Raw genomic sequence first — 27,690 nt, 5'->3', positions numbered from 1 at the left:
CCGGGTAGGAAAATGAGCTCACAAAAATAACTAATATTTCATAAAAATGTGTTCTTAACCGGGCCAAAGATAATATATTATTATGTACATGCATTTGGTTTACTCTGAAAGTGTTGGAATAGCGTATGTTTTTACTACATAGTTTATGCATTTAATAACCAGTGTAGTCATAATTTCATCGTAAGTATTTACTAGTTTTATTAAGTCTATGCATTACGATAAATGTACAAATTCTAAAAGTACAACTGTAGAATGTGCCATATTAAATTTTTTGAAATATCATTATCGGCTATTGTCTTTAAGGCGCTGTAAGTCTGTTCAGAACCAGGTTACGTCATCCGGCCTTTAGCTCATCTGAATTGGATTTCCCTGGATGATGCTGGACTGACGCATTTTAAAACTAATCCAATAGACTGTCAGATAGGATGAGCCAAAGTTCCCCATTTAAAAGTGTAACTGTGAAGACTTAAATGGAAGGACCAGTTTAACCGACTCATCTGAAAAAAGTCTAAGTCAAAACTCAGTCACTTGATTTCTTTTACATTTTCTTTTTTTTGGAAAGGACATGTTTCTAGAAAGGTAATGCACACTGGCTTTCATATTCTCTTTTTTTCTCCTTTCCAGTCTATTATTTTGTTAAACTAAATGAAAATAGTACCATTCTAGATTCCAACAACTGTGTCTGCAAAACACATTTTCTAATAGTTTTTTTAGAGTGAAGCTCAAGTAGGAAAAAGTTCAGCATGGATGTCTTGGTGAATAAGACAGCTGATTTTAGTCTTGGATAGTGCTTTTAAACTAATATAAGTTCTTGAAGTGTTAAATTTAAACCTTTAAAAGTAAGGCAAATTGACAACAGTTGTCAAAAGGGGGATATTTATGCCGACAAATAGAATAAAAGTCATCCGTTCTTTCCATTTTATGGCTTTTACAGCCTCATTTTCTTATTCTTCATAGCCACCAGTCCTGTGCAGAAAAGGAATTTGTAAGTCCTCCGGTGTCAACATCGAATTAAGTCAGACCTAAAGGTCAGAGTCAAACAGACTTGCTGCATCTTCATGATAGTCACGTTTTATGCAAGTGGTGGGCACAAATCATTCTATGCTTTGCCATCAATCTTTGTTCCTAAAAGAAATGGGGTACAAACCAGTGCTGCTGCTCAGTAACCTCTGTTGATATTTTTTTCTGCAGCTGCCACCTCTCTCTCCCTACGCTCCAGTTCCCCCCTCGTGTCCTTGTTCTTTCACATTGCTTGAAATTTCCCTTTCTCCTTATTAGACACTATTTTTACTTTCTTTTCCACCTTTCAGACTATTTTCTTATTGTTCTTTCCTCCTCTCAGAGGGTAGAGCATCCATGCTTTCATGCTTTATGAGTCAAAGCTTTTCATATACTCCATGAAGGGCTGTACGCACTGTGTGTGTGTGTGTGTGTGTAAATGGTGAGGAAAAAATACAGATTAGACAAGTAGTGTTCGGTGTAATAATTGGTTTCCCGCAGCAACAAGTAAACATTCATTTGCAACATTTGAACATCTTGCCTGAAACGGTAATGTTCACAACCACCTTGAATTAGCTTTAGGACGATTATTTACTCCAAATTCTGCTGGAATGTTATAACATGTGTTAACAAAGAGTGTAAACAGCGAGAAAAAATAGAAAACAAAGTCTTCGTATTCACGTAGTAACCATTTTCTTTGTTTTTCATCCACATACTTGTGGAATATTATGGCAGATTGGGTGAAGGACCGTATTTTTATTTTTAATTTTATAAATTCTCCCCTCTTTGAAGTCAATTTTGGCACCCTCAACAAACTGATTCTAAGAGGACATCAACATCACTTTACAATTGGGTGAAATGCAGAACTCTGAGCCTCAGAAGAAACTTCATGGGAAGACGATTAATGCTCTTTGGACCTTGAAGAAGTTAGAGAAGTGATTATTACATATATGTCCTTCCCATTGACTGGAAATGAGAACTGAGTGACCCTTCTCTCTGCGTGTCTTAACCCTTGTGCTATCTTAGATGACCCCACCCTTACATTGACGTGTTCTCCCTACCATGACAAAGGTGGATAAAGGTGGAAAGATTTCATGGAATCCATGGACACCAGTGAAGATCACAAATCATTGAAGAAAAAAGGTTCAGAGAACTGTCCAGTGGGTCTAGATGACCCAACTCCCAATGTTAAAGTGCCTAGAATAGCACAAGGGTTACAAAGGAATTGAGTGCTGGTTTCAAGAAGCCAAAAAAATCCCATTGACTTCTGTAGGGAAACAAACAGCTATTACTCAGCTTTTACCTATGATTTGGAAGGCACATTCAAAATCTTAGGTGCCTTTACATTAGCATTGATTTTGCTCTAGTTTAAGATACCGTATTTTCCGGACTATAAGTCGCACCGGAGTATAAGTCGCACCAGCCCAAAAATGCATTATAAAGTAGAAAAAAACACAGATAAGTCGCACTGGACTATAAGTCGCATTTTAACTTTCACAACCTTATATGACACAATCATAGCAGACTGTTTATCTAATAATTTCACAGTAATTTTTTCTCAAACGTATTTATTTATTCTTTTCATGAAGCATCATTGGCTAACTAATACTCTGTTTTCATCCTGTATTTGTAGAAACAGTTTTCACTTTTATTGCATTTCTGAATCTATGAAATCATTGGAAAATAGAATATTATGTTGTTAGCCTTCAAGATCTTACTGTATAAAAAAGTTTGCTGATTCTCTGAGTCACTTAACATACTCTTAACACTTAACATACCTCATACATCAAATTGACCCAGGAACATCATCTCTGTTCCTCACAAATGAACATAACAGGAGGGTTAACAATGTATTTATTTCAATTTATTTCTAATATAAGTCGCTGCGGAGTATAAGTCGCACCCCTTGCCAAACTATGAAAAAAAGTGCGACTTATAGTCCGGAAAATACGGTAGATATATTTTTAAGGAAACCAATCATTTTCCATCTGTAACTAACATGTGATCGCATACACAAATGGATTGCTGTTGTTTTTTTTTGCAGACTCTTGGCCCAGTTTAAACATTGCCTGATTCCAACAGCAGCTTTACAGCAAATCTATCTATACTTTTGTTTACAAAGTTGTCTTCCATTAGGTAGCAGGAAAATCAAAAATGCACTTCCAACTGAAAAACAAACTGCTCCCTTGTAAAAAATATTGTCTGCTCTCCTTTCTAACAGCATTTCTTCAGAAGAACTCTCACAAATCATTAAAGCACAAGACATTATGCCCAGGAGAGAAATGAAAGTATTTCACAGATTAATTCTGAAATGAGAAATCCCGCTGTATTCTGGTGGCCTAATTTGCAAATCACAGTCAAAGATTTTCAGAGATTACCATTTCATCCAGAGAAAATTTGCAAAGTAAAAAAATGTTATTTTTATTAAGGCAAAATGGAGATAAAAGTTACAAGTTCAGGCTATATTTGTTGTAAACATATAGAACAATAATCTGAATCTTAGTTCAATACTTAAAGTAGTATATCTGAATGTTAAGATGAAGCCGGAAGTACAGACAAATAAAAATAAAGGTTTCATTTTTAGGCTGAATTGTTTTGCAGTTTAATTGATTAAGTTAAAATATTAATTTGAACAATTAAAAGAAACATGTATTTTACGTTTTCCCTAATGTAGGTTTAATTTTCTCTCAGGTTCTCTTTGTAAAAGGTGTGCTCATATAGGATAACCAAACTAGATGATTGGTTATGCACTTTCTACTGTGTAAAGAATATTAATAGAGACAACACAATGTCCTTATCAAGAGATCGTAGTGACACATTCACCCGCTGTGCTGACAGGATCAGCGCTGGAGAGCATTATCAGAGGAAGATCTCATTGACTGGGACTACGTGTCTTTGCTGGTTTTTACTGTCAGCTCCACAAGGGAGAAAAGACAGTGTTAACTTCAATTCCCGATTCCAGCTCAGGGAGGCAATCATCTTAGATACACTTTAGTGGACTGGAGCAATGATTGATTCCAAAGTGTAGTTTTAAAAGGTCAAATTGAATAGGGTGAAGGTTGCCACTTCCTATAGTATGGTGTCTTAGTAAGACCCATCATTTTTCTTTCATTCTAAATAGTAATATCAGAATCTTTCATTAGAATTGTTGCTGTGGTAATCTAAAAGCTGTGCAAGCAAATGATGTTCTGCTTTCCTGTGCTCTGAAAAGCTGCCATCCTTCATCCTTTTCATAATTTTAACCTTCCGGGTGTCTCCACTCTGGTTATTGGATGTCTTTTTTTTTTTTTTAAGACAATTCTGCATTATTACAGACAATATCACAGGGGATGCTGAGGCTTTGATTTGAAAAAGTTAGGGAACCACACAATAACACTTTTTTGTTTGTAGTTTACAAACATATGCGTTGAAACGTATGGAAAAGTGGAAAAGCAAAGGCAGTCTGAGTTTCAGTGATGTAGATCTGATTTCTTAATCCACAGCATATGTTTTAAAATAGTTTAAAGAGCAAAAAATTGTACAAGACTATTTATCACTTTGAAAATCATGTGATAGTGAAAAAGAAAGTGAAAGTGTTTCCTTTATGTGAAACAGTGAATAATGTTTAGAAATCAGTAAAATTACCAAATTTTTAAGCTCTAAAATTCATGAATGTGTTGTATGATTTACTTAGAAATTTAAAAAGGAGCAGTTTTAACCTAATAAATGAGCAAAGAGAGCTCACTAAACCTGATAGTAGAATGAGGCATGACACTTAATGTCTTATAATGACTAAGCAGAACAAGTTCAAATCAAATCATGTTTATAGAAAATATAAATAATGGTATTTTAAAACAGCAGAAAGTAAAATTAAGCAATAATGTCTCATAACTTCTTCATCGGGCACCGGCTCACTACAAACATGTGGGTACATGTTTAACAGATTTGATTGTGAAACTTCCTTCTTAATGTAAGCACATAATCTGCTAAAATTAAAATTTCTGTGGTTTGTCCTCTTCTTCCAAAATCAAAAAGTCTTTCTTTAAAATGTTTTTTTACTTTCCATTTAAATCTTTAAAAAAAAATCAATATTGGTGTTTAGACTTTGTTTTCCACAAAAGCTTTATTATTATTATTCTATAAGTGACTTCTTATAGATGTTTGGGACTGTTCCATTTTTGGTTGAGGAATAATTTATCAAGCTGTATTGTGGTTTTATTTTGAAATCCATGAACCCTTCTTTCTGTCCCCTACTTGTGTTTAGGTGTTAGTTCACACCTGCTTTGCGTTTTGTTAAATTAACCCCTGATTATGCACTCAGCATCCACACCTGGCTTTAGTTACTCTATTTTTTTATGTTTTTATGTATAATTTGCTGAAACTCACTACCATTTTTGTTATCTTTATTTTGTTGGAGTCCTACTTTTTAAATGCTTATTTTGGGTTGCACCTCATTATGCGGGTCTCCAAAGAAAAAAATAAAAATGCATTCACTATGCACTTCTGTTATTCACTCAAGAGTGTGAAATGAAGGGGACTTTCTGAGCTAATTTCTTTTTTTTTTTCTGAATTGGATAGTTGGGCACCTCTTGGCTTTTCACAAAAGCTTGCGCAACAGGTGCAGTGTTCACCATTAGGTTAAATGGCTAAAGGGAATTTCGTTAGCAGATATCTCTTTCACGTATATTATTTGCTTTAAAAATGTTTAAAAGGTAATATTTTTTGTAAAATGGGTAGCTAGAAACTGAACAGGTGAATAAAGTTTTTGCTTCATTCTAACTTTCTTCTCCTGTAAAGCTTCACTACAAAGCCACGTGGCTGTTTTGTCCGTTCCTCTAATCAGGCGGTGTCACACTCGTTCAGCTTCTACTGCTCTGACTCTAAAGACTTGACCTGGAAATGACCGACCTCAGACTGCGACCTAATGTCCGTATGACCATGAAGATTTGATGCCCCCCTGCTGAGAAAGATCAGAGATGGCAGGCTCGGCCTTAAATGCACCTTCCTTTCTTGAATCTTTCTCCAACTCCAGTTCACTGACACTTCACTGTTGGATTAGGGATGATGTCTAAACCCCTGATAATCCCAGCCAGTTAATCTGAATTAACAGTTCTTACCCCACAGCGGGATTTCTAATCCTTCACTAAGAATCCTACACATGTTAATTAACTTTTTTTCATTTCTAGAGAGAGTCATTGTCCCTCTGAAATTCAGTCTGCAGGTTTAATTTTGTTGAAATTCTTGCTTCTGTTAATATTTTTTGCAGTAGTTTTAGTGCAAGTGCAGTGTCAGGTTTGCAAACAGCCATAGAAAATATCTAATGTCTGCTGTCAGGGACAGCTGACATGACCTTTGCTTTCACCAAATTTATCCACATACTCGCACATTTGTGCATACTCACTCAGACAGATGCTGACTCTTTGCAGCCTGGATGGCGTGCATCAGTTGGCACATGCCGAACTTTTCCCAGTTTAAATGCATGGTAGCCAAAGCAGTAGTTAGTTCAAGAGCCTTTAAGTACTCCCAGAAATTACATGGAATTATGGTATTATATAGAGGAGCTGGTGCCATGCAAACAGACACCCACACTTAAACTCCCAAGCACGTTGTTTCATTTACTCATTTTATTATTCAATTCAGTAGGTTTCTCTTCAAAACAAAAATGTTTAATTTCTAAGCTGTTTTACTAAAAAAAGCATAGTTAATAATTTTTTTTTGAGGCATTTGTCTTTTGAAAGTATATACTGTACTACAGTTTTACATACTGTGATTGGCCAGACAGGCCACAGGGGCAAGGTATAACAGAATGCAAAAAGGGTGACTTGTTTTAGCATTTACCTAATACATCTTGAATGTCTTGTATGAGTAATAATTAAACCAGATTGCAGTGGATGCGGTTTGTATTTGCTAGACATAATTGCAGTTAAGCAGTTGCTTTTTGTTTGTTCTTTTTCATGAAGGTAAGTAATCTGCCTCCTAAATCAGGATTTTTATTTTTATTTTACCAGTTTGCTAAAACTTAAAGTCTCCTGCATTTGTTTGTTTCAAATGTGGGGGTAAACCAGATTTGCATACACAAAAGGGGAAAATCTATGATATTCCCCACACATTCAAGGAAGTAGGTTGTATAGCACAAAGGTTAACCTATCCTAGATGACCCCACCCTGACAAAGGTGGATAAAGGTGGAAAGATTTCATGTAATCCATGGACACCAGTGAAGATCACAAATCATTGTCTAGTCTAGTGGGTCTAGATGACCCAACTCCCAATGTTAAAGTGCCTAAGAGAGCACAAGGGTTACTATGAATTTGAACTCCCAAACTCAAAATTCTGCATAAATTGTATGGTTGAGTTTAGCCCACGAATGGGTCTTAAATGTTTCATAAATAGATAATAAAGCAACAAAAATCAAATATATGTTGACATCAGGTTGTACTTAATTTGTTTTGAGGGGAAATTTGGTATTTTTGATCATGGGAGTCAAATGGCACGTTCTTCTCTTCTGAAACCAGCTTCTAGTGGTCCTTTTAGGGACACCCAACATTTGAAATTTCAGGTTCTGTTTCAAATTTAGGAGTGAATTTGGGGCAGTGTTTACCACACTCAAGTTTGCCTGGTTATTTTCCTTATTACTTTTCTTAACTAACACAGGAACCAGCTTTCATGTTTTCTTTTAACTAAAGACATGCGGTGCATACCATGGTCCCACTGATATGTTATGTTAATATTATTGTAGGATGATAAGTTCACCTTTAGAAGCAACTCATAGCTCCAGTTCATGTCTTTTACCAGATCTGTGCGGTTTTTCTCACATTTGAAACAATAAAAGAAACAGCCAGTACATCAAGTTAACCAATCACAAGAGACCTAACCTCAGTGAAAGTGGGTCATCAAAAATAGGTGGAGGTTTGTTAAAAAAATTGAAACAGGATCAGTGCAAAGAAAAAGTGATGCAGCAGACTGCAATGCCTGCAAATCTGGCAAGCTTGACTTAGATACACACGGAAACGACTACTTTAATATGGATTTGACAAAAAATAATTACCGTTATCACTGGGACTTCCCATCTCCATCTCAAGATATATATTTTTTCACGTCATTTAAAAAAAGTACTCTTGATTATTAGCATTATTACCATTAGAACTCTTGCTGGTGCATTTATTCTTTTCAGCTACTCCTTTAATCCTCCTTCTCTTTTTATTTCTATTTTATTGCCTTCTCATCCCCCCATCTCTCTCATCATTACCTCTCCAATCCTCTGCCCTCTGTTGCTTTTTAGTAGATGGTAAAAAGGTAAAAGTCTACTTGGGAGGAAGGCCATGTGGGACATTAAATCACATACAGGTGGTCTTAAACGGTAAAGAGAGTGTGAGATGGGAGCGCTCGTGCGCACACATGCACAGTCGCTGCATGAGCTTTTCATTTAGGTAGCAGTATTTCGCCACAGTAAGTGACAGGGTTATTGTAAGGTGCTCATTAAGAAAGGGAAGCAGCGAATAAATGTCTAACTGAAGGGAATAAATGCAAACCACTGCGCCACTTTTACTGCTCAGCAACCAGCCTCTTTGATGTGGGAGGGTGAGGCGAGGGTGAGACGAGGGCAGGCTCAGGGCGTGAGTTAAAGGGAAGGCTCCTGCAGCTCCTGCCTTACATTTTGTTCACAGAGAAATGTCCGCGTCTGCCCCACGAGGGTCGCAGTTGGGCTCACTGTACTTCTCATTCAAATGTGTCGCAACAATTTAGGGGGATCACAGGTCAGTTTAGTTACAACTAGATTGCCTGTTACCATGGTAATGCAACTCGAGGTCACTTCCTGTGAGAAACTTTCATCTCAGCAGGAGAGAGGGAAGCAAAAAAGAGGGAGGGATGTGTAAATGGAAGGAATGAGGCCATGACATTTGACGGAAATGAAGGGCTGGAAGAAGAAGTTAAACTGATTTAAGGGGAAAAGTTGAAACGGAGGATGAAAGGATGAAGAGATTACTGAGAGGGAATCAGGATGAGATGAGACTTGAGAGGCCACTGAAGTGAGGAAAAGGCATAAAATTGTTCGTTATTCAGACTTCAGTTTCACTTATATGAGATTAGGACTTTTTCTTACCAAGTTATTACAATCATTTGCTTTTGTCCAGCTGTCAATGAGTTTTCAAACAGTAGATTGATCATAAAGTATTAGTAGTTTGCTTAGGTTATGACAGATAAGAAAATGAAAGAAAATATGCAGGCATGTCAACACTGAGATAAAATAGGTACGAGATGAGAAGATGAAACACACATTATTCCTAACTTTTCCGATGTTTCAATATCATCCAAAATGCAAAAACACGGTGATCCCCAATGATCTAATATCAAAACAGCATCTGGCTAAGCAATTTAAGTAAACTGGATAAGTGTGAGACAAGAGGTATTACAGTATGTATTTACACAACACTTGACTTTAGTTGCTTGTGATACACGTGTGATTCAAAGATCAGTTCTTTGAAGTAGCCTAATAAACAGAAAAAATGCTGTAAAATGACTTTTGTGTAAGATGAGTGAAGCACATATGCCACTACTATGTGCCGAGCAGCAACATTAATCATTAGATTGATACTTGGAAGAACTGTTTTTGTGGTATTATAGCTATTATATTATTATTATTATTATTGTTATCGTTATAGCTTTATATATACTAGTTTGATGCAGACTAACTTAAACTCAGTATAAATCCATTTCTGAGTCTAAGTCAAGATAATTAATTTCTACAGATGACATAATCAAGCAGCTGCTCATGCTGGATCTAATCTATGTCAACAGACAATAAAGATGTTGGGAACTTTCACACAGGGATTGAGCTAAAAGGTCTTTTTCTGTTGTCACAAGTAAGATCAGTTAAACAAAAATAGAATTGCTCATGTAAAAGTAAAAAAACAAAAAAAGGAATCCAATGATTATTTGAGTCAGTATTGAAAGTGGTGCATTAATGCAGTTAATTTCTGTGTGATTAATTAATCACGACTTGTAATTAATTCATCTTTAATAATCTATATATAATCTAATCCCCTATTCAACACCATGGAAGCTGGGAGGTAGGGAGATGATTTAAAAAGTGACTTGTGATTTTTTCACACACCTTAAATTTTGCACATTTTGATATTTGCAGATGGGTGGAGCCATGGGCAAACCCACTAGACCTTCAGACTTGACTTTGTCCTACATAATTTCCATTTTTGAAATGTTGTTGGTGTACCATCCTACTTTTCAACAAATTATTCTGATGTTATCTGAGGTCAGTTTCTCGACAGACATGTTTGCCGTCAGTCAGAAGCAGACACACTGAGGTTGGCCGGCAAAAGTGAAATGATGAGCTTGCTTTATTAGCCTTAAATGTGAATTTATTTTAAGTGATCCCTCTGCTTCAAACCAATCTGACTAATTTAAAGATTATATGTAGTTTTCTGATTGATTCTCCTTAAAAGTAATTTGGGTCAGTTTGACATGTTTCAGCTGTTTTTTTAAATTGGTTTCTTTGTCAGCAGCTGAAACATGTCGAGCTGAAGGCTTGAATCTGGAAACCGGAGATTTGGCGTTGCTTTACTGCTTGCTGATTCAGCGTCAGTGTTAAGGCTACCTGATCCGCTGTAAAAGATGATCTGCTGCATTGCTGCAGGTTAGATGTTTGATGAAGCATTTCTGCGGCAGCTGAGGGTGTAATAAGATTTTCACATCTCTCCTTTCATCTGCTGGATGCCTCAGCAAAAAACTCACATTGAAAGTTTTTCCTGGAGAAAATCATGTAAAAGAAAAGAATCGATCAATAGTTATTGTTAGTGTGAAAGTAATTTTAAGAAAAACAAATTGTTGTTTTGTCCTTTTTATCTGAAACAACTCTGCATGGTTTTAATATTTAGCTATGGTCTAAAATGAGATGTGTATGGAGGTGAAGGGGAGGAGTTTAGATTCAATCTATACCTTTACAACAATTTAGTTGTAAATGCTTTGTTAAGGACTTTTAAAAATATTTCTCATAAAATATTTGATAAAAAATATACACCACATTGATCGGACTTCAGTTTTTTGTTTGTTTTTTTAACTATAACTATCCAAATGTAGGCAGGTGTGAAAAAATGCTTTAAACAAAGAATGCTTTCAGAAATGGAAGTGTCAACTGTTTATTTTCATCAACTGACAAAGTGCTGTGAAGGAACAAAAGAGGATCATAAATCATATCAATATTTGGTGTGACTACCTTCTTCTTTTAAAACAGCATCAGTTCTTCTAAGTTCACTTGGACTCAGTTTTAGAAGTAATTTGATTTTTTTCCAAACATCCATCAACAGTCAGTATTGGCCCTCTAACATCTTTCTGTCTCTTAATGTAATCCCAGACACATCCATTGATTTTGGATGATCAAAATTTTGTGGGGGTCATGCCATCACTTCTTGTACTTCTTGTTCTTCTTTATGCTGATAATAGATCCTAATGATTTTGGCTAAATATTTAGGGTCTACAGAATAAATATGGGGCCAATAATATAATAATGGATTACTTTTATCTGCGCTTTTCCAGACGCTCAAAGCGTTTACAATGTGTCCATGTTCATTCACTTCTCATTCATACTTGGTGATGACAGAGGCATGGCTGCCAGTTCGCGCCTACGGCCCCTCTAACCATCACCGGGACATTCATGCACATTCACACACCAGTGGAGCCACACTAAAGGCAAGGAGGGTGAAGTGTCTTGCCCCAGGACACGACGGTTGACTGGGGGGAGCGGGGATGAGGCTGCTGACCCTTCGATCATTGGACAACCTGCTCAACCGCCTGAGCCACTGCCGCCCCCCAAAGACTGTGATGGAATTGTGTGTTACTGTTTTTGAGGAAAAAAAAATATTGTTAGATTTTTATGCCAAGTTTTCGCAGATTCCCACAGCCCACCCAGGGCTAAATGCCTCATTAGAGAAGTGTGACTTGCTGTAGGCCATTTTCACTTCATAATTAGGGAATCTGTTTAATTCAAAACTTGTTTGCAGCTATGCCTACAGATGTAGAACAGCCTGTTTAATGTATCACGGTGAGCACATCAAAACGGCGCTTAACAACTCATTTCCTTTCTCCATCGAAAGCGTCTAGCGCTCGTTTTTTTCCCTGCACCAAGCCCTCCTGCTCCCTCCCACTTTACTCCTCAAAACTCCTCATGACACCTTCAACACACCTAAGCACGTCTTCATAAGGAAACAAACCCAATGAGCAGGCAGACAGAAAACAGTGAAGGCTAACAGGAAATCATCGAGCCAGGCGACAAGGAGCAGAATCTAGGCCACACGTAGACATGATGTGTGGCACTGAGTCCAGCCACTAGAAACAAAGAAAGGAAAACTCAAATTCAGATCCTACTTTAATAAATAAAAGGAGACAGTATTTTGGCCATGCCCAAACGCAATTTGTTCAGACATGAACACTTGACAGCAGCTATCTGTTACCGTGTCTGACTCTTAAATAGGAATTCATTAAACCTGCTGGCATGGTGCTCGCTTGTTTGGCTTCTGACTTAAGCCTCTTACTTCATATTTGCCCTCAAGTGAAATAGATTTTTGCATTTTTTCCAATTTGCTCCTCCGGCTCAGAATGTTGTTACATGTCACTGCAAATTCATTTGGCCAATTTTAAATCCAAAATCTTACGCAACTGCCAGATGTCTTAAAAGAAATGTTAACACGTTTAGCTTGTACTGTATAACTGAGAAAACAGCTGTAAAAAGAAATTCACACTTTTTATCTTTAACAAAGAATACTGTGCAGTGATTTCTTGTAGAAATTGATTGCTTAAAGTCCCACTCCAGTCGTTTTTTTAATCTCTTGTCAAAGCATTCCCAGTGGTCTTTTAAGTATGATTACACCGTTTTTAGCCAAAATCAGCTAGCAGAAAAGAGTGTAAACAGATGGATGATGGGAAGTCTCACGTCCCATCATCCATCTGTTTACACTCTCTCCTGCTAGCTTATAGCCCCTGACAACTGTAAGCTAACATTCCCGATGCAACAAAAATGGCGAGCAATACTGGAGCTATCCTGCCGTACAGTTTTGTGCCAGATGCTAAATCAAAGACGTACATGGATCTAGTCGTCCACAGTGGATGCATCAGAATGCAGGGGAGCAGAGAGCTTGTGGTCTGTTGATTGTAGCTTCTACATCACTGCCACATGATTTGAATAAAGAAATACTAAAAAATACTAAAGCATTTTAATCGTAATTTTCTTTATAGATGTCTTCCATCATGAGGAAATGCCACAAAAACATGTTAAAAACACTGAAAACATTTTTATCTTAGTGGGTTTTCAAAATTTTGGAGCCTTGGTTGATGCCATACACCAACATGCATTGTAAGGTATTTAAACTAAAAACTACATATACTAGGTGGTATTAACTCAGCGAATAGGCAAAACATGCACTCCTCCAAAGAGGCCACATAACTGTCAGGACTTGCTTCGAGTGGTTCAGTCTTGGTGCTGACGCAGTACAGCCAGATCACTAAAAACCTTTCTTTTTCCACATAGATCAATTAAATCTGAGTTAGATCTCCCAAGCTGCTCAAGAACCTGGATAAGCCCGACTGCGTGAGCTTGAATTGATCTCTACAGCCTTTACCTATTGCCCTGCAATTCAAAAAGCTGTGTCTGACTTTCTGAGCTAATATCCACCTATTTTTTATACCAGCTTCCTCCTGTTCAGATTGTGGAGAGCGGAAAACTATCCCAGCTTCCATCAGAAAAGAGGAAGAGGTACACCTCAGATAGTTCAATAGAGAGCCACATGGAAAGAAATGGTCTTTCACAAACACATGCAAACTAACTCAAACTATTCCCTAAACATGAGGCCTTCATGTTGTTTGCATTACCAAGAAAGTTGGAATAAATCATAACTCTTTTGCAAACCTATTTGGAGTTGTGTGTGGAAGCCCAAGTCTGTCTTTACATGAGAAGTAAACAAAATAAGAATACCACCCATAATTGATAATAATTTCATAATCTGTATGTCAGTGCTTAATGTTACAAGTTTTAATTGAATAAGATCTCAGTTGATTGGCTGTTTTTCTTGAAATTTAAATTATAAAACGGTTATGACAGCTGGCTCTGATGTCTCTAAAAAACAATTTCTTTAAACGTGTGAAGGTGCAAATCATTCACCTTGGTAGTTTGCACGCACCTTGTGTTGCAAAGAACTTTGGTTCCTTTCTGCACTCGTGAAATTTTGCAAACTTGGAGAGTGCTGCCATTAGTTTGACCCCTGAGGGAATGAAAGCTCGACTGACAAATGAGATTTGTTTCTCAATAGAAGCTTTTCTCATCAGTAGAGCTGCAGTGATTTGGTGACACTATGGATTACTTCCAGGTGCTTTGGCTCACTCTGGTGCAATATGAAAACAAGGTGGAGGTGTGAACATTTTTATACAATCCACACCCAACCAGACTGAGTCTAACAGGCCATGCAGCGTTGATGCGGTAGCTCGATGGTGACTGGGTTAAATCGGGATAGGAGTACAAGTTAGGGAAGGTGTAAAATTCAACTGGTCCTTCACTGTGGACAAAGCCAAAAATAGCAATACACCCCTCTGTCACTCTATTTCTTGGCTGGTTAGTCATTCAGGTTGTACTCTTGGATCTGGATATAGGTCAGGGTAGTTTTCCTCAGATTTGTTCCAAAGTACTGCAAGGCTAAATAATAAACCCGCTAAACCTAACGTCAGAACCAGAATTCATGAATTCTGAGGAGTACATGTTAAAATATTTGTTTCCAAGCTTAGAAATTCAGTCCAGGTGCAAAAACCTAAACAAGCTTGACAGTTTATACATGCCACTGAGCCAGGGTGGTGATTAAGAACCTCACAGTCAAGGAAGTCTTTTTTAGAAAGAAAATTACCTTTTAAGTAAAAAAGATTTTTGTGCACCTGAAACATCAGAGCAGCTGCCAAGCCTTGTCACTCTAAATTCACATGAACAGAGAGAGCAGGAACTTAAAAGAATTCATGCTACAGCTGCCGCTTCATATCTGATTACAGCACCAAATCTGCCTTAATTTAATGCTCATCACTGCGTTTGTTGCTAGGGTTTCATCTGCCTGTCTATTCCTGCAATCCGTTTATTTTGCTTTCATGTCCAACATTGGGTGACTCGGTCTTGTTTGTATGTATCTGTTACTGTTTGAATGGAAGAAAAGTAATTGACCTTTGATCACATGATCACTCTAGCTGTCTTCTTATCAAAGTGTCCTTGGGCAAGACACTGACAGACCTGGGCAGCGCCATGCCTGGGAGATCTGCAGCAATGGGTATTTGAATGTGTGTGTGAATGGGTCAACAGAGTGTGACTTTTAAAGGAAGAAAAATGTTCTTTACTTCTACACCACTTATCATTTTGCAATTGCCCCTAAGAAGGTTTCATTTTTGGTTTATATTTAGATATTTCTGTGCAGTTTCTTTACATATGGCTCTGTTCAGTCCAGCTTAAGAGTCAGCTATCACACCTGTTCTTGGTTTAGTTATGTCTGCAAAAGAATGTTACAGCCTATTAAACAAGGATAAAAAATGTGGAGGACCACAGAACAAAATAAAAACAGGTTGAAAGCATGGAAACAGAGCGACGTTAATCTACTCTAAGAAAACCATCACTAAAACAAAGAAAATTATACAAAACTTGTGAACCCTTGCACCTATGTTGTCGTAACATGTTAGGACTGACTGAAAATGAGTAAAAACCAGAAATCTACAACTTTAAATATCCTGAAAAACGAGATTCGAACAACAAAAGCGAGGTACCATTTCCTGCAGCACAGCTGCCACTTTTCGTCTGTCAAACTGTTGTCACACCTCACACAGTCACACTCGTCCACCAGCAAGCGGCAATAAAAGATTCATGCAGCAGGGATGATGAAGGCATCTCCTTTTCTGCTCCACTTACCATGGTGGACAAATTCTGCCCTGCAACCCACGTGCACACGTTTGCACACACAGAGTCATACATCCAGTCATCACTCCAGGAACTGTTACGGGGGAAGCAGTGAAGCACACAGCTGCGGGGTACTTACTTGTACTCTTAACCTTTGTAGACATGACCACACACATCTCGAGGGCTCTTATCTGGCAAGACACTGATGCCGCACACCTCTGTCTGGCCTGTCTGGTGAACATGGTTGATGTTTACGTTTTTCTTCAGTTTGTATTTTTACTTTGGCTCCCAAGCAGAATATAAAAGTGTTATTGGCAGGTCTTAGCTCTCTATCTGTGATGCATACACTTTACTATCAGTGTTCACTGTGTAGTTTTTGCAACAAAAGATTAACAGCTTCCACTAAATTCTTTGAAATCTCTCTTTTGAGCTGACATTTGTCTGTGATTATTTTACTTGACGTCTCTTTATTGCCATTAAATATGTTTTTAAAGCAAAAAAAAATTTCTTTTAGTTTTCCTGTTTTTTAGTACACTGTTGGGTGTTGTTGGGAAAACTAAATAAAAATGTAATAGCCGAAAGCATTCAGAAAAAAATGCATTTTTCAACAAAATGATTTTTAATGAATTGCAATTATATTCCTTTTGTTTGTGACTTAGTCAATACATGGATGAGATTCTATGATGCAATTCTCTCCATCCATGTTATGTCAGAAAAAATGATAACAAAATGCATATTTTATAGCACAGTATGCAAAAACTAACGTTAAAAATGTAAACGTTTGTTATTGCTGAGACTCTTTGCACCATAGGATTTTATCTTATTCGACAACTTTACCTTAAGCTGACCATGAGAAATTCCATAAAGCCCTTCAGAATGCTCTATTTTACTGGTAAAGTATTTTTCAGATCAAAAGTTTATACAGGAATGGAAAAAAGTAAAAAGAAAAAAAGAAAAAAGTATGTAGCATGCTTATGTTGCAAGAAAATATGATTCCAAATTCTACTAATACCAGTAGATTTTTAAGAGAATAAAAAGAGTCTTAGTTTCCTAACAATACTTTTATGTTTGAGCATAATGATCAAACTTTTATTTTGTGAAATATTAATTTTTTGCTTAGAAACCCATGTATGCACAGATTTATGAATTTTTGATAGAAATCAGGCTTCCAACTATCTAAACATAAAAAAGTTTGATGTCACCACACATAATAAATATTGTTCACATCCAAAGTAAAAAATTATGATTGCATAAAGTTTACTTAAACAGTCACATGTTTTGGACCCCTTATGTGTGTGATGTTTATGAAACATTACAGACAAAGGGAATTAAAAACATACATTGACAAAAAATCTACATGATCTTTCACTGTCTTTTTCTTCAATTTTTGACTAAAGTTTATATGTCTTGCTTGCAAATGTATAAGTCTAAGAACTGGCATGTATTTCTGTGTCTTCCGCTGTACTAGGTGAACAGCTCAGGATGTGTCCTCAGGGTCAAACCTGCTGTACCAGCAGCATGGAGGAGAGGCTCGCCAACCTGAGTGCCAAAGAGACAGAGGGACAGATCAGAAAGGCCGGCAGGTCCCTGCAGACGACTTTGAACACTCTCCGAACAAGCTTTCGCTGTGAGTTTGCTTTATATTTGTGTCTAAGTGCATAGTCACGCAAAAAAGTGACATTTGTTTGTTGTGTTTTAGCCAGGTTGGTTTTCTTTTTGCAGCCGCTGGCCCCTCGTTTGCAACCTCTGCTCCAACAGCAGACAGCAAATGAGTGTGTGAGTGAATAGGGGTTTGTGTGTGTGTCCTGTGCGACAAGGGGACCCCTGACTGGGTGCTATAATGAGAGCAGAGTCAGCCAGACACAATGAAATGTGATAAGCCGTCCCACTGATCTCAGGGGAAGCAGGCACACTCACTTGCATTTGTCCACGCACACACTTGTAAACAGAGGGGTGTCCCTCGGGGCAGTGGCTAGCTCAGCTAATGAACAGTTGACCCACTGAGGAGCTGAGAGTGCAGATCACTGCACACCATAGACAGAGAGAAACAAAGGGAGGACGAGGACTGAGAAGTGCCACAACACGGCGATAAAAGCAAATGCTTTAAGTGATAATGCGGCGTCAGCAGCTGGGAAGCACAGAGTCAGATTACTACGATAATGATGGAAAACAGAATAGGTGCTAAAAATAAAGAGGGAGTAAAAAAACAAAAGCTCATTGGATAGAATGAGTTGGTTGCTATTTCTAGGTTGTGCCACCAGATGGCAGTATATGACACACTAGACCAGCTTGCTTCCTTCATGAAGAAATCTCTTTGGGTATGACCCCCCGCGCCACTACTTTACTATGTAGTCATAAGAGGGCCAGAGTCTGGTTCACCATGTGCTGGCCCCCAGCCTGGATAAAATACAGGATTGTGACAGGAAGGACATCCGGTGTAAAACTCTCTCCCAAACCACCTGTGCGAATCAGTGAAAACTGTTTCGTTGTGGCAAGCCCAAAGAAAAAACTACTTTATACCCTTGAAACATACGTATAAAAATAAAAATATTCAAACATATTAGATAAATTGTTAATATTATAAAACTGTTGATACTAATTTCCAGAGTACATTTTAAGAAATCTTGAGAAGAAAAGTAAAAACAGAATCAAAGTTGACACAAAATAAACCCAGATAAAGTCTTATATATGTCAAGCTTGCTCCAAATTTCTTCTTTTTTGTTTAAATCTTTCTCCGTGATTTTTCCTCTTCCCTCTCCCCCCTGCAGCCTATTTCACTGACCTGCATGGCCATTCTGAGGGCTCCCTGGAACAGGTGTTGACTCCACTCGGGGCCCTTTACTCGCAGAACACTCGCCTGTACACGGATCTCTATGCAGACCTCTATCTGTACTACCAGGGGTCATCTCTCAGCCTGGATGAGAGCCTGTCTGATTTCTGGTCCCGCCTGCTGGAACGACAGTTCAAAATCTCTGCCAACACAGATGTAAGGAACAGTGACTAACAAAAATCAAGATTGGAGATAAATTGGTTGGAAAAATGGTAAAGAATTTAGCTTAATTTTTAAAAAGCTTGTTTGTGTGTATTCATCTTGCTTTTACCCTTATTATCTGCCCTACAAAGACACATGACAGATCGAGGGCTTTATTTTTAAACCTGACATTATTTAGAAATCCAACCAGACTATTATGGTTTGAAGGGGATCGAAAGTATGCAGTGTCCCTTTTAATAGCATGCGGAAAACCATATTTCTCCTTTATTGTGTTCGCTGTCATCTCTTTTTGACAGGCCAGTCTATCAGAGGATTATCTTGAATGTGTTGCTAAGCAACAGGAGACGCTGAGACCCTTTGGGGATGTCTCACGAGACATGAAGGCCAAGGTGATCCGGGCTTATGTCACAGCGAGGTCATTTATCCAGGCGCTGTCAATCAGCGAAGAAGTCGTCAATAAGGTTCTTAATGTGAGTGTGTTTATATTTGTGTTCCTCGTGCAGAAAGACATAAATCAAACCTGGTGTTACTGGCCTGGGGGCACCGACACCATTGGAAGTGTTTATAATGTGTTTATAATGTCCCCTGAAGTGATGGGAATTCACTTGTGCGAGTGTTTTGGTGTGTGTCAAACATCTGCTGGGCTAATTCCCAGGAAGCAGATATAGTGGCTTGCAGGGAAGTCACACCCAAAATGTCTCCACCCCAGAAATTGGATACACAAAAATCACCAAAAAAAATGACAAAACCTAAACAAAAATGTGACACAGCTGTCACACTGTGGGTGGGAAAATGAGATCTCAGATGAAGAAAGTCTTAGAACATTTCTTGGGTCTAACTTATTTTAAATTAGCCTTTAGCCTGAGCTGCAGGCATTTTTCTAAAGGCTCTTTTCTTTATTTAAACCTTATAATATTTCTATTTTCTTTCCCAACAATCCATTTTAAAGAACCACAGAGATTTTTTCCTAATCCCCCAGTTTACCGTTTCTTTTTTAAACTGATGTGATTACACTGCCCTCTACTGTCACACTAAACACATTCATGCCTCTCTTCTGTTGGTGTCCATGGTGGTACCAGGTCTCTCTGGGTCCAGAGTGCTTGAAGGCTCTGATGAAGCTGGTTTACTGCCCCCACTGCCATGGCCTGTCTTCTGTCAAACCCTGCTTCAACTACTGCTCCAACGTCATGAAGGGTTGTTTGGCCAACCAGGCTGACCTGAGCCCAGAGTGGGACAATCTGATAGGTCAGATAAATCCAGAATCCTTCTAACTTTTATAGATCTATTTGTATTTTGGTGGATGAGGCTTAAATGGAGCATGTTTGGTGTTTCTGTTTGATCACTTTAAAAAAAGTAGAAGCTATCAACAATTCCAGATTGTATGGGACCTTAATTGTACAATAAATATACCTGGGAAATGCAAGGGGGTTTCTAAAATGTTTCTGTCCCTGTTCTTCTGTTCAGACACAATGATTGAGGTGGTGTCCAGTTTCAGCACAGAGCCCAGTCTGGATGCGGTTCTCTCCTCCATCCCGGCTCGAATCTATGAGGCCGTGCACTACCTGCAGGAAAACATGAACACCTTCACAACCAAAGTAAGACATTGGGAAGAGACTAATTATTGCTGTTTTTCCCCCAGCTTCAAGGTCATGGAATAAAATCACATCTACTCCTTGTTAGAGATTAGATACTTTTTCAAGCATACGTCTAAAAATATATAAAGCATACATCTAAAAAAAATGTTTTGATTATTGAGTAGAAGTTCAAAATATGGTGTTAGTCAATTAAAAAAGTAAAAGCCGTACTTTATATAAAATAATTACCCTTTTATTGAAATACTTATTGTTCGTAGATAATAATAACCTACAATTCAGTGCCCTTTTGAAATGTTGCCAAAAAAAAAGATGTTCAAAACTCATAGTATCAGACTTTGATCAGGTTATGAACTCCAGACATCTGCAAAGGTCAAAAATACAATTTTCGAGGAAAACCTAGAGACTAAATTAGTCTGTGATGACATCTAGTGGACGTTTAGAAAAATGATCTTCAAACTTTCATTTTTCGGGGCGCTGTCTTTCTGGTTTTTATGTTGGTATTTTCTTGAATTATGAAGTACAGCAGAGCAGATGTTATCCTGTTCTATTCTTTTTAGTATTCCCATTTCCCCCTTTTGATTTTTTAATTAAAATTATAGTGTACTTTCATGTTGCATGTTTAATGTTTTTTACCAAACACTTGAACAAAGCTGAAATAAATGTACATTCATGTCACTGACAATGGGAAATACATTTTTGTGGGACTTAAGATGCACTTAAAAGATATTGCTTTGTGATACTAAATCAAGAAGATCAGCCACGATAGCATCAAAAATCCCAGCATAGTCATCGTTCTTGCTTTTCCGCACTTCCTATCGATCAGGTGTATCGAACATGTGGAAGTCTGGAAGAATCTGGAAGAGGAAGTCCCGGCCTCCACGAACAGAAGACAAAAAGCAGTCAACAAACCGCACTGGAATATAGACCATCGCCGACTGCTGGGCTCAGACTGAAGGCACAGGTGGGAATTTCTCTTGTCAAACTTTTTTATGAAACATTTTCAAATCTGGATTGACCAGCGACATGTGGAATTTTATTTTTCAAAGACATATTGGTTTTTATTTACTTAAATGCTTCACAGCTTTTTCTCCTACTTCTTAATAAGACTTAATGAAAGGTTCTGTTAGACCAGCTGTTTTCTAAGCTTTGACTTTTTAGTCAGGGAAAATCACCACATTGATGTGCAGACATGTTGTCATGGTTACAGATCCATCAGCACAGACTTTATTGGGTATATACTTTTAACCCTTGTGCTATCTTAGATCACCCTTATATTGATGTGTTCTCCCTACCATGACAAAGGTGGATAAAGGTGGAAAGATTTCATGTAATCCATGGACACCAGTGAAGATCACAAATCATTGAAGAAAAAAGGTTCAGAGCACTGTCTAGTGGGTCTAGATGACCCAACTCCCAATGTTAAAGTGCCTAGGATAGCACGAGGGTTATACTCTCATAAACCACCACCCAAAACACAACTTTTTCTAATTTTAATAGTTAGACTTGGTAAAAAATTGAAAATATTTTGTATTTTTTTAGATTAGATCAGATGACTTTATTTATCCCACAATGGGGAAATTCACTTATCTGTGGCAGCAAGAACGAAATTCAGAAATTACAGCAAAAAAGGAGATCAAATATGACATTCACAGTAAATAAATCCAGCTGCAAAAGTGACATGTGATCCACTGCAAAACATGTGATCAACTGTAAACATGTGATCCACTTTTTTTAATACATATGTAAATATATACAAAAATAAATAAGTAAAAAAGTACACACCAAACAGACAACCGTTTAGGAACAAAAACAATTGAAAACAACAACTGCAACAAAAGTAAATAAATAAATGAGTAAAAGAAAAGAAAAACATTTGAAAATATTTTTAAAAAACTTGCATCAAAAACATAAATTAGCTTAGCATCAAAAACATAAATTAGCTTAGCATCAAAAACATAAATTAGCTTAGCAAAAATATTTGATCATCTTGTTGCTGAGAGTAATGTGTTTTTTGGGATGCTGTTGCAGATGTTGGATCTCATCAAACAGCTTAAGGTCATGCATCAGTACTGGGTTAAACTCCCTGTGGAACTCTGCAAAAAACTGGCCGCAGGAGAAAGCAATCAGGACAAATGTTGGAATGGAAATACGAAAGCAAGGTGAGTGAATGCTGTGCAGGGGTGATTCTTCCTTACCTAAAAAGAAACCAATACTGTATTTAAATGCACGGCAGAATGACTTGTATGCAATAATTGTCTTGCACATCGTTTTAACTTTTAAGTGATTTATTGCATTCTAATGATAGGTTTGATCAAGAATGGTTACAAAGGACCTTTGTTTAATATATATATGTATATATATGAAAAACAAATGAAATGTTCTTTTTATCTAAATGAGAGGTGGAGATGTGGCTGTTTTAATTATTAAATATATGAGCTTTGCTGTGTTTTTGTGAATATTGAATGTCACTAAATTAATTGAAAATATGATGCGTGGTGGTGTAGTGTTTAACAAAATCACCTCACAGCAAGAAGGCCCTGGTTCAAATCCTGGTTTGGACCTTTCTGGTGTGAAGATTGCATGTTCTCCTCGTGCACACATGCGATCTTTCCAGCTTCCGCCCTTTTAAATCCGTTTTAATCCAAAGATGATTAGAAGAAAATGTGTTAACGTGACATTGTAAAAACCTCAAAACCTGCATCGTAAAGGCCAGGGAGTGTGAGAGGAGTGTTAAAGAGTTGCCAAGTTTTATTCACTAAACTCCATTAGTCAGGTTTTACACAGCTCCCTTTTGGAACTTCAAAAGGCTTTTTATGACTCCCTGTTTTTTATAAGACAGCTCTAATGACCCATGACAGGTTCTGGAATTCAAAAGAAAAGGAACTCAGAAGAGCTCTCCCCTCATTCCTGTTTTAATAGATTCTAAGTTCAGATCAAGGACAAGATATTTCAAATGTGTTGGAGCCACTTTTTGGATGCAAAAGACACAATGATCCAAAATGATAGCGTTCTATTCAAGTTTATAAAGTTTTCCCTCTTTTTACTTTAGACCAGGAGCCGGAATGTTTTGTGTTTGTTAACGTTTTCCAGTGCAGTGAAGTTGTGTTGATATACTTTATATTTTGAACAGAATTGTAAAATCTGCAGGATGTTTATTCACTGATATCTTTTTATTACTTTTTTTCCTAATAGCTAAATAAGTTAAAATAACATTGTTGCAAATATTCTGTTTACTCAAATATTTTTGTAGCAGCACAAAAATAAAAATAAAAATATTATTTTTCCTTTGGTGTTAAAGCAAATTCAGTCCGGGGGCCAGTCAAACTATTAAATCTGGGACGCCAAACTGAAATAAATGATATTGATAACTCTTTTTCCCTGTAATGCTGGTGTGTCCCCATAGCTGGTGATAAATTGACCTTTGTTTGGGTGCAGAAAGTTATTGTGCATTCATTTGGTGAAATTACCGGTACATGGAAGATGTGTTGTTTTTCTGACGTTCATGTGTGTTTTCCAAGTCGGAAAGTCAGTAAAACCTCCAAAGTGTTCCTTTATAAAATACATATATATATAAATCAATCAAAATTACAGCATGTTTTTATCAAGATTCTATATTATGAGGTCGATTACAAAAACACGCCATGCCTCTGTTGCTTCTGTCATATTTGGGAACCCTTTGTAGCCCACAAGTGAAAAAGCTTGCCCACCCCTGATCTAATCAGTCTTTAACTTGAGCCAACTCAATGATTCTTCTCATCTGCATTCAGATACCTGCCAGAGGTGATGGGTGACGGTTTAGCCAATCAAATCAACAACCCTGAGGTGGAGCTGGACATCACAAAGCCTGACATGAATATACGGCAGCAGATCATGCAGCTCAAAATCATGAGCAGCAGGCTTAAAAACGCTCTGGACGGCAACGATGTGGACTTCCAGGATGCAAGTGGGTCTCTTTTATTATGGTCATCTTACGCCATTTATATTTGTTTGTTTGAAACATTAGATCTGAGATCTACTACAAATACTAGTGCACAGGAGTGGACACCCCCTCTCCACCCAAATAAAGAAGTTACAATCTGACATTTTAGTGTGATTTTATAATTGAAAATTAAAAATAATATTTATTTTTTTCTGTATGCAATACTGTTGTAGTACAACTGTTTGTGATGTACTATGCTGTACTGCAGACAAAGGTTATGAAGATGTGAGAGATTCTGTATCAAGAAAAGAAAAAAAGAAAACAGTTATTTCTCCATTACAAGTCTTTTTTTGTCATTTTCTGAAGCTCAGTTCTTTGACAGTTTTTGCATAATGTGAATAGATCTAAAGGTTTTGCGCTGTTACGAAAATAAGTGACTTATAAAATCAAGCTTGTAAAAAACATTCCTACAAAGAAGAAAAGTTAATCTTCTCGTCCCTAAAGCAAACGCATATATTTCTGCTTTAATGATCTTCTAGGTGATGACATCAGCGGCTCAGGAAGCGGCGTGTGTTCAGGTGGTCTGTGCGCGCTCAGCAGGCCAGGACTGTACACCTTTACACCAGACAGCAAACCAGCCGGTGCCTCTGCGCCTCAAAGGTCCACCGTCAGCCTGCTCCTCCTCCTCCCACCTGTGACTATCCTGCTGCTTCAGCGATGATGGGCCGCTGCCTCCTGTCAGGACTGAGGGGAAAAGACTGGAACATTACTTTGCCAAAAATGTATTTCTAAGAAAGACATCTCAGCCAACTAATGGACATTCGCATTAATTAAGACGAGCGACTGCGAGTTTTGATTAGAAAGAGTTTGCTGATGGATTCTTTTGTTCAAACGATGAGGTTGTCAGGGGAGACGGAGATGATGTCCTTTTAGCTGCAGCGGTGCAATCAGCAGGTGCCCTTATTTGTAACGTGTTTTGGGGATGTTTTTCTATTTTTTTTCTTTACAACTTGAGTCAAAGTTGTAAATCCAACAAAAAAATGTGTGTACGCTGTGAATGTTTGTGTACATTTATCTTAAAGACTGGCACAACATGGAGCCATGAATGTACTCATAACCTTCAATGTTGTCGTTTGGGAAATGTTGGCTAAAAAAAAAACATTTTTTGGGGATGATTCAACATAAAATGTCAAAAAATGTAATGAAGTGTTAAAAAAACTTCCATGTTCAAAAAGATACTGATGATTTTTTGACAGCTCGCTGTTTTTTTTGGAAGTAGTTACATAAGAGCCTTCTCAAAACAAGCACACACAAGCAGTGACGGAGAAACTGTGTACACGCCTGCCTGAGATAAACATAAAAAAATAACTGAAATGTGTCGTCAACACAGAGATAAAAAGGTCAAGATGATGAGTGTTGTGTTCACTGACAAATCCACGCCATGGGATGAACTGAAGGTTAAACCAAAGTTTCTTTGTCAAAATAGAGGCATCACAAAACAGACATGATCCACTCTGAAATCTGTTCCGTTTTGTGTACATAAAAGATAGCTGCCAAATTCTGCCCACATTTACCTGCTGATGTGTTTCTGAACTGAGCATGCCTTTCTGGACTCTGTGATGATGCAAATAAAAAACTTTGGATTTACACAAATGTTATGTTACCTGCACACATTTTCACATTCTTGTATCTGAGCTAGTTTTTAATCACATTTCATTTATTAAACTGTTTGATTTCAGCATTTTTCCTTCAAAGAACTGAAAGTTTTTTTGAGGTGTTTTAATCCATCCATGAGTCGCACACAGGTCAAAGTACCGGTAGATGCTATCCACTTAATCCTTTTTATTTTCTTCACATCTGCTTTACTCTAAAAATAGAGCAGCCTTGTCTTTTTTGCTTGAAGTTTGGAAAATTTGTGAAAGGGGATTTGCAAACAGAAGATGGGTAGTATCAAAAATATGAATGCATAGTTATATTTCTCAAGCCTTTCCTATTTATCTATATGATTATCTTATCAACAATTTATCTTTTTCTCTTCATCCAATGCAGTTTGGTTTCAGAGCTCAGCACTCAACAGGGATAGCTAACTGGAATCATATTTATCAAATAGATCTCAGTCAGTCAGGATAAATCATCATCATTCCCCTCCTTTCCATATCTCTACAGGTGTTCCACAAAGTTCCATTCTAGAGCCTCTACTTTTCTCTCTCTACATTAATGACCTCCCTTCTGTTTGTTCAAATGTCTTCATTCAGACGTATGCTGATGATGCTGTCATTTATGCACATGGCAAAAACGCGTCTGAGGTGGCAGAGAATCTCACCAGAATGATGGGACATGTTGAAGAATGGTTGGAACAGTCGAGTTTAAGTCTCAATGTAAACAAAAGGGTTGCAATGTTCTTTTCCAAGACAAACTGTAAAAATATTCTGGCTGATGTTTTTGTGGCAGAAAAGAAAATAGAAGTTCTTGAAAAATTCGAATATCTTGGCATTTTAATTGATACAACATTCAATTTTAAATCTCAAATCCAGAAAGTATGTAACCGTATTAAGTTTAACATGTCTAGTTTTAGATTTATTAGGGCAAATCTGTCACTGCAAGCTGCTACACTGTTCATGATTGCAATGATCTTATCCCACATGACGTACTGCCTCACTACCTGGTCGCAGTCAAAAAAAAACATTAAAACCTCTGGATTCACTTTATAAACAAACAATTAAAATACTGGATAAAAAACCATTAAGACATCATCACTGTGACATTTTACAAAAACACAAACTGTTAAGTTGGGTGAACATTAAGTATACAGAACTATGCCTGCTTTATAAAATCATCAATGGACTGTCATCCCCTCCTAAGTCAGTTTGTTAAAATAAGATCATACTCCCAAAGAGTGACAAGAGGGTCGGTTCGTCAAGACTGTATAGTTCCTTTGCGGAAAAGTGCCTTCAGCCAGAGCGCCTTCTCCGTAACAGCAGCACAAGAGTGGAACTCAGTTCCTCACATTATTAACCCTTGTGCCATCTTAGATAACCCCACCCTTGCATTGACATGTTCTCCCTACCATGACAAAGGTGGATAAAGGTGGAAAGATTTCATGTAATCCATGGACACCAGTGAGGTTCACAAATCTTTGAAGAAAAAAGGTTCAGAGCACTGTCTAGTGGGTCTAGATGACCCAACTCCCAATGTTAAAGTGCCTAGGATAGCACAAGGGTTAGAGACCTCACCACCTACACTGTTTAAAAAGCAGTTAAAAACTGGTTCATATCACAACAA

The 27,690-nt window shown here is 37.5% G+C and overlaps 1 protein-coding gene across 1 annotated transcript in view; it reads left to right on the top strand.

Moving 5' to 3' along the window:
* The window catches only part of LOC101158514 (glypican-1), a 33,769-nt gene extending 7,712 nt beyond the window's left edge, over positions 1-26,057 (top strand). The window contains exons 2-10 of the mRNA XM_004068037.4: positions 17,371-17,529; positions 18,671-18,888; positions 19,191-19,364; positions 19,974-20,139; positions 20,359-20,489; positions 21,313-21,450; positions 22,518-22,648; positions 24,257-24,432; positions 24,948-26,057. Coding sequence (XP_004068085.1) covers positions 17,371-17,529; positions 18,671-18,888; positions 19,191-19,364; positions 19,974-20,139; positions 20,359-20,489; positions 21,313-21,450; positions 22,518-22,648; positions 24,257-24,432; positions 24,948-25,129 — 1,475 coding nt within the window. The 3' untranslated portion in view covers positions 25,130-26,057. The remainder of the gene's footprint in view (positions 1-17,370; positions 17,530-18,670; positions 18,889-19,190; positions 19,365-19,973; positions 20,140-20,358; positions 20,490-21,312; positions 21,451-22,517; positions 22,649-24,256; positions 24,433-24,947) is intronic.
* Positions 26,058-27,690: the final 1,633 nt, after the last annotated feature.

Source organism: Oryzias latipes, chromosome 4 (assembly GCF_002234675.1).
Source record: "Oryzias latipes chromosome 4, ASM223467v1".
NCBI lineage: Eukaryota > Metazoa > Chordata > Actinopteri > Beloniformes > Adrianichthyidae > Oryzias > Oryzias latipes.
The sequence above is the reverse complement of the archived record's forward strand: the minus strand, read 5'-3'. Positions and strand labels throughout refer to the sequence as shown.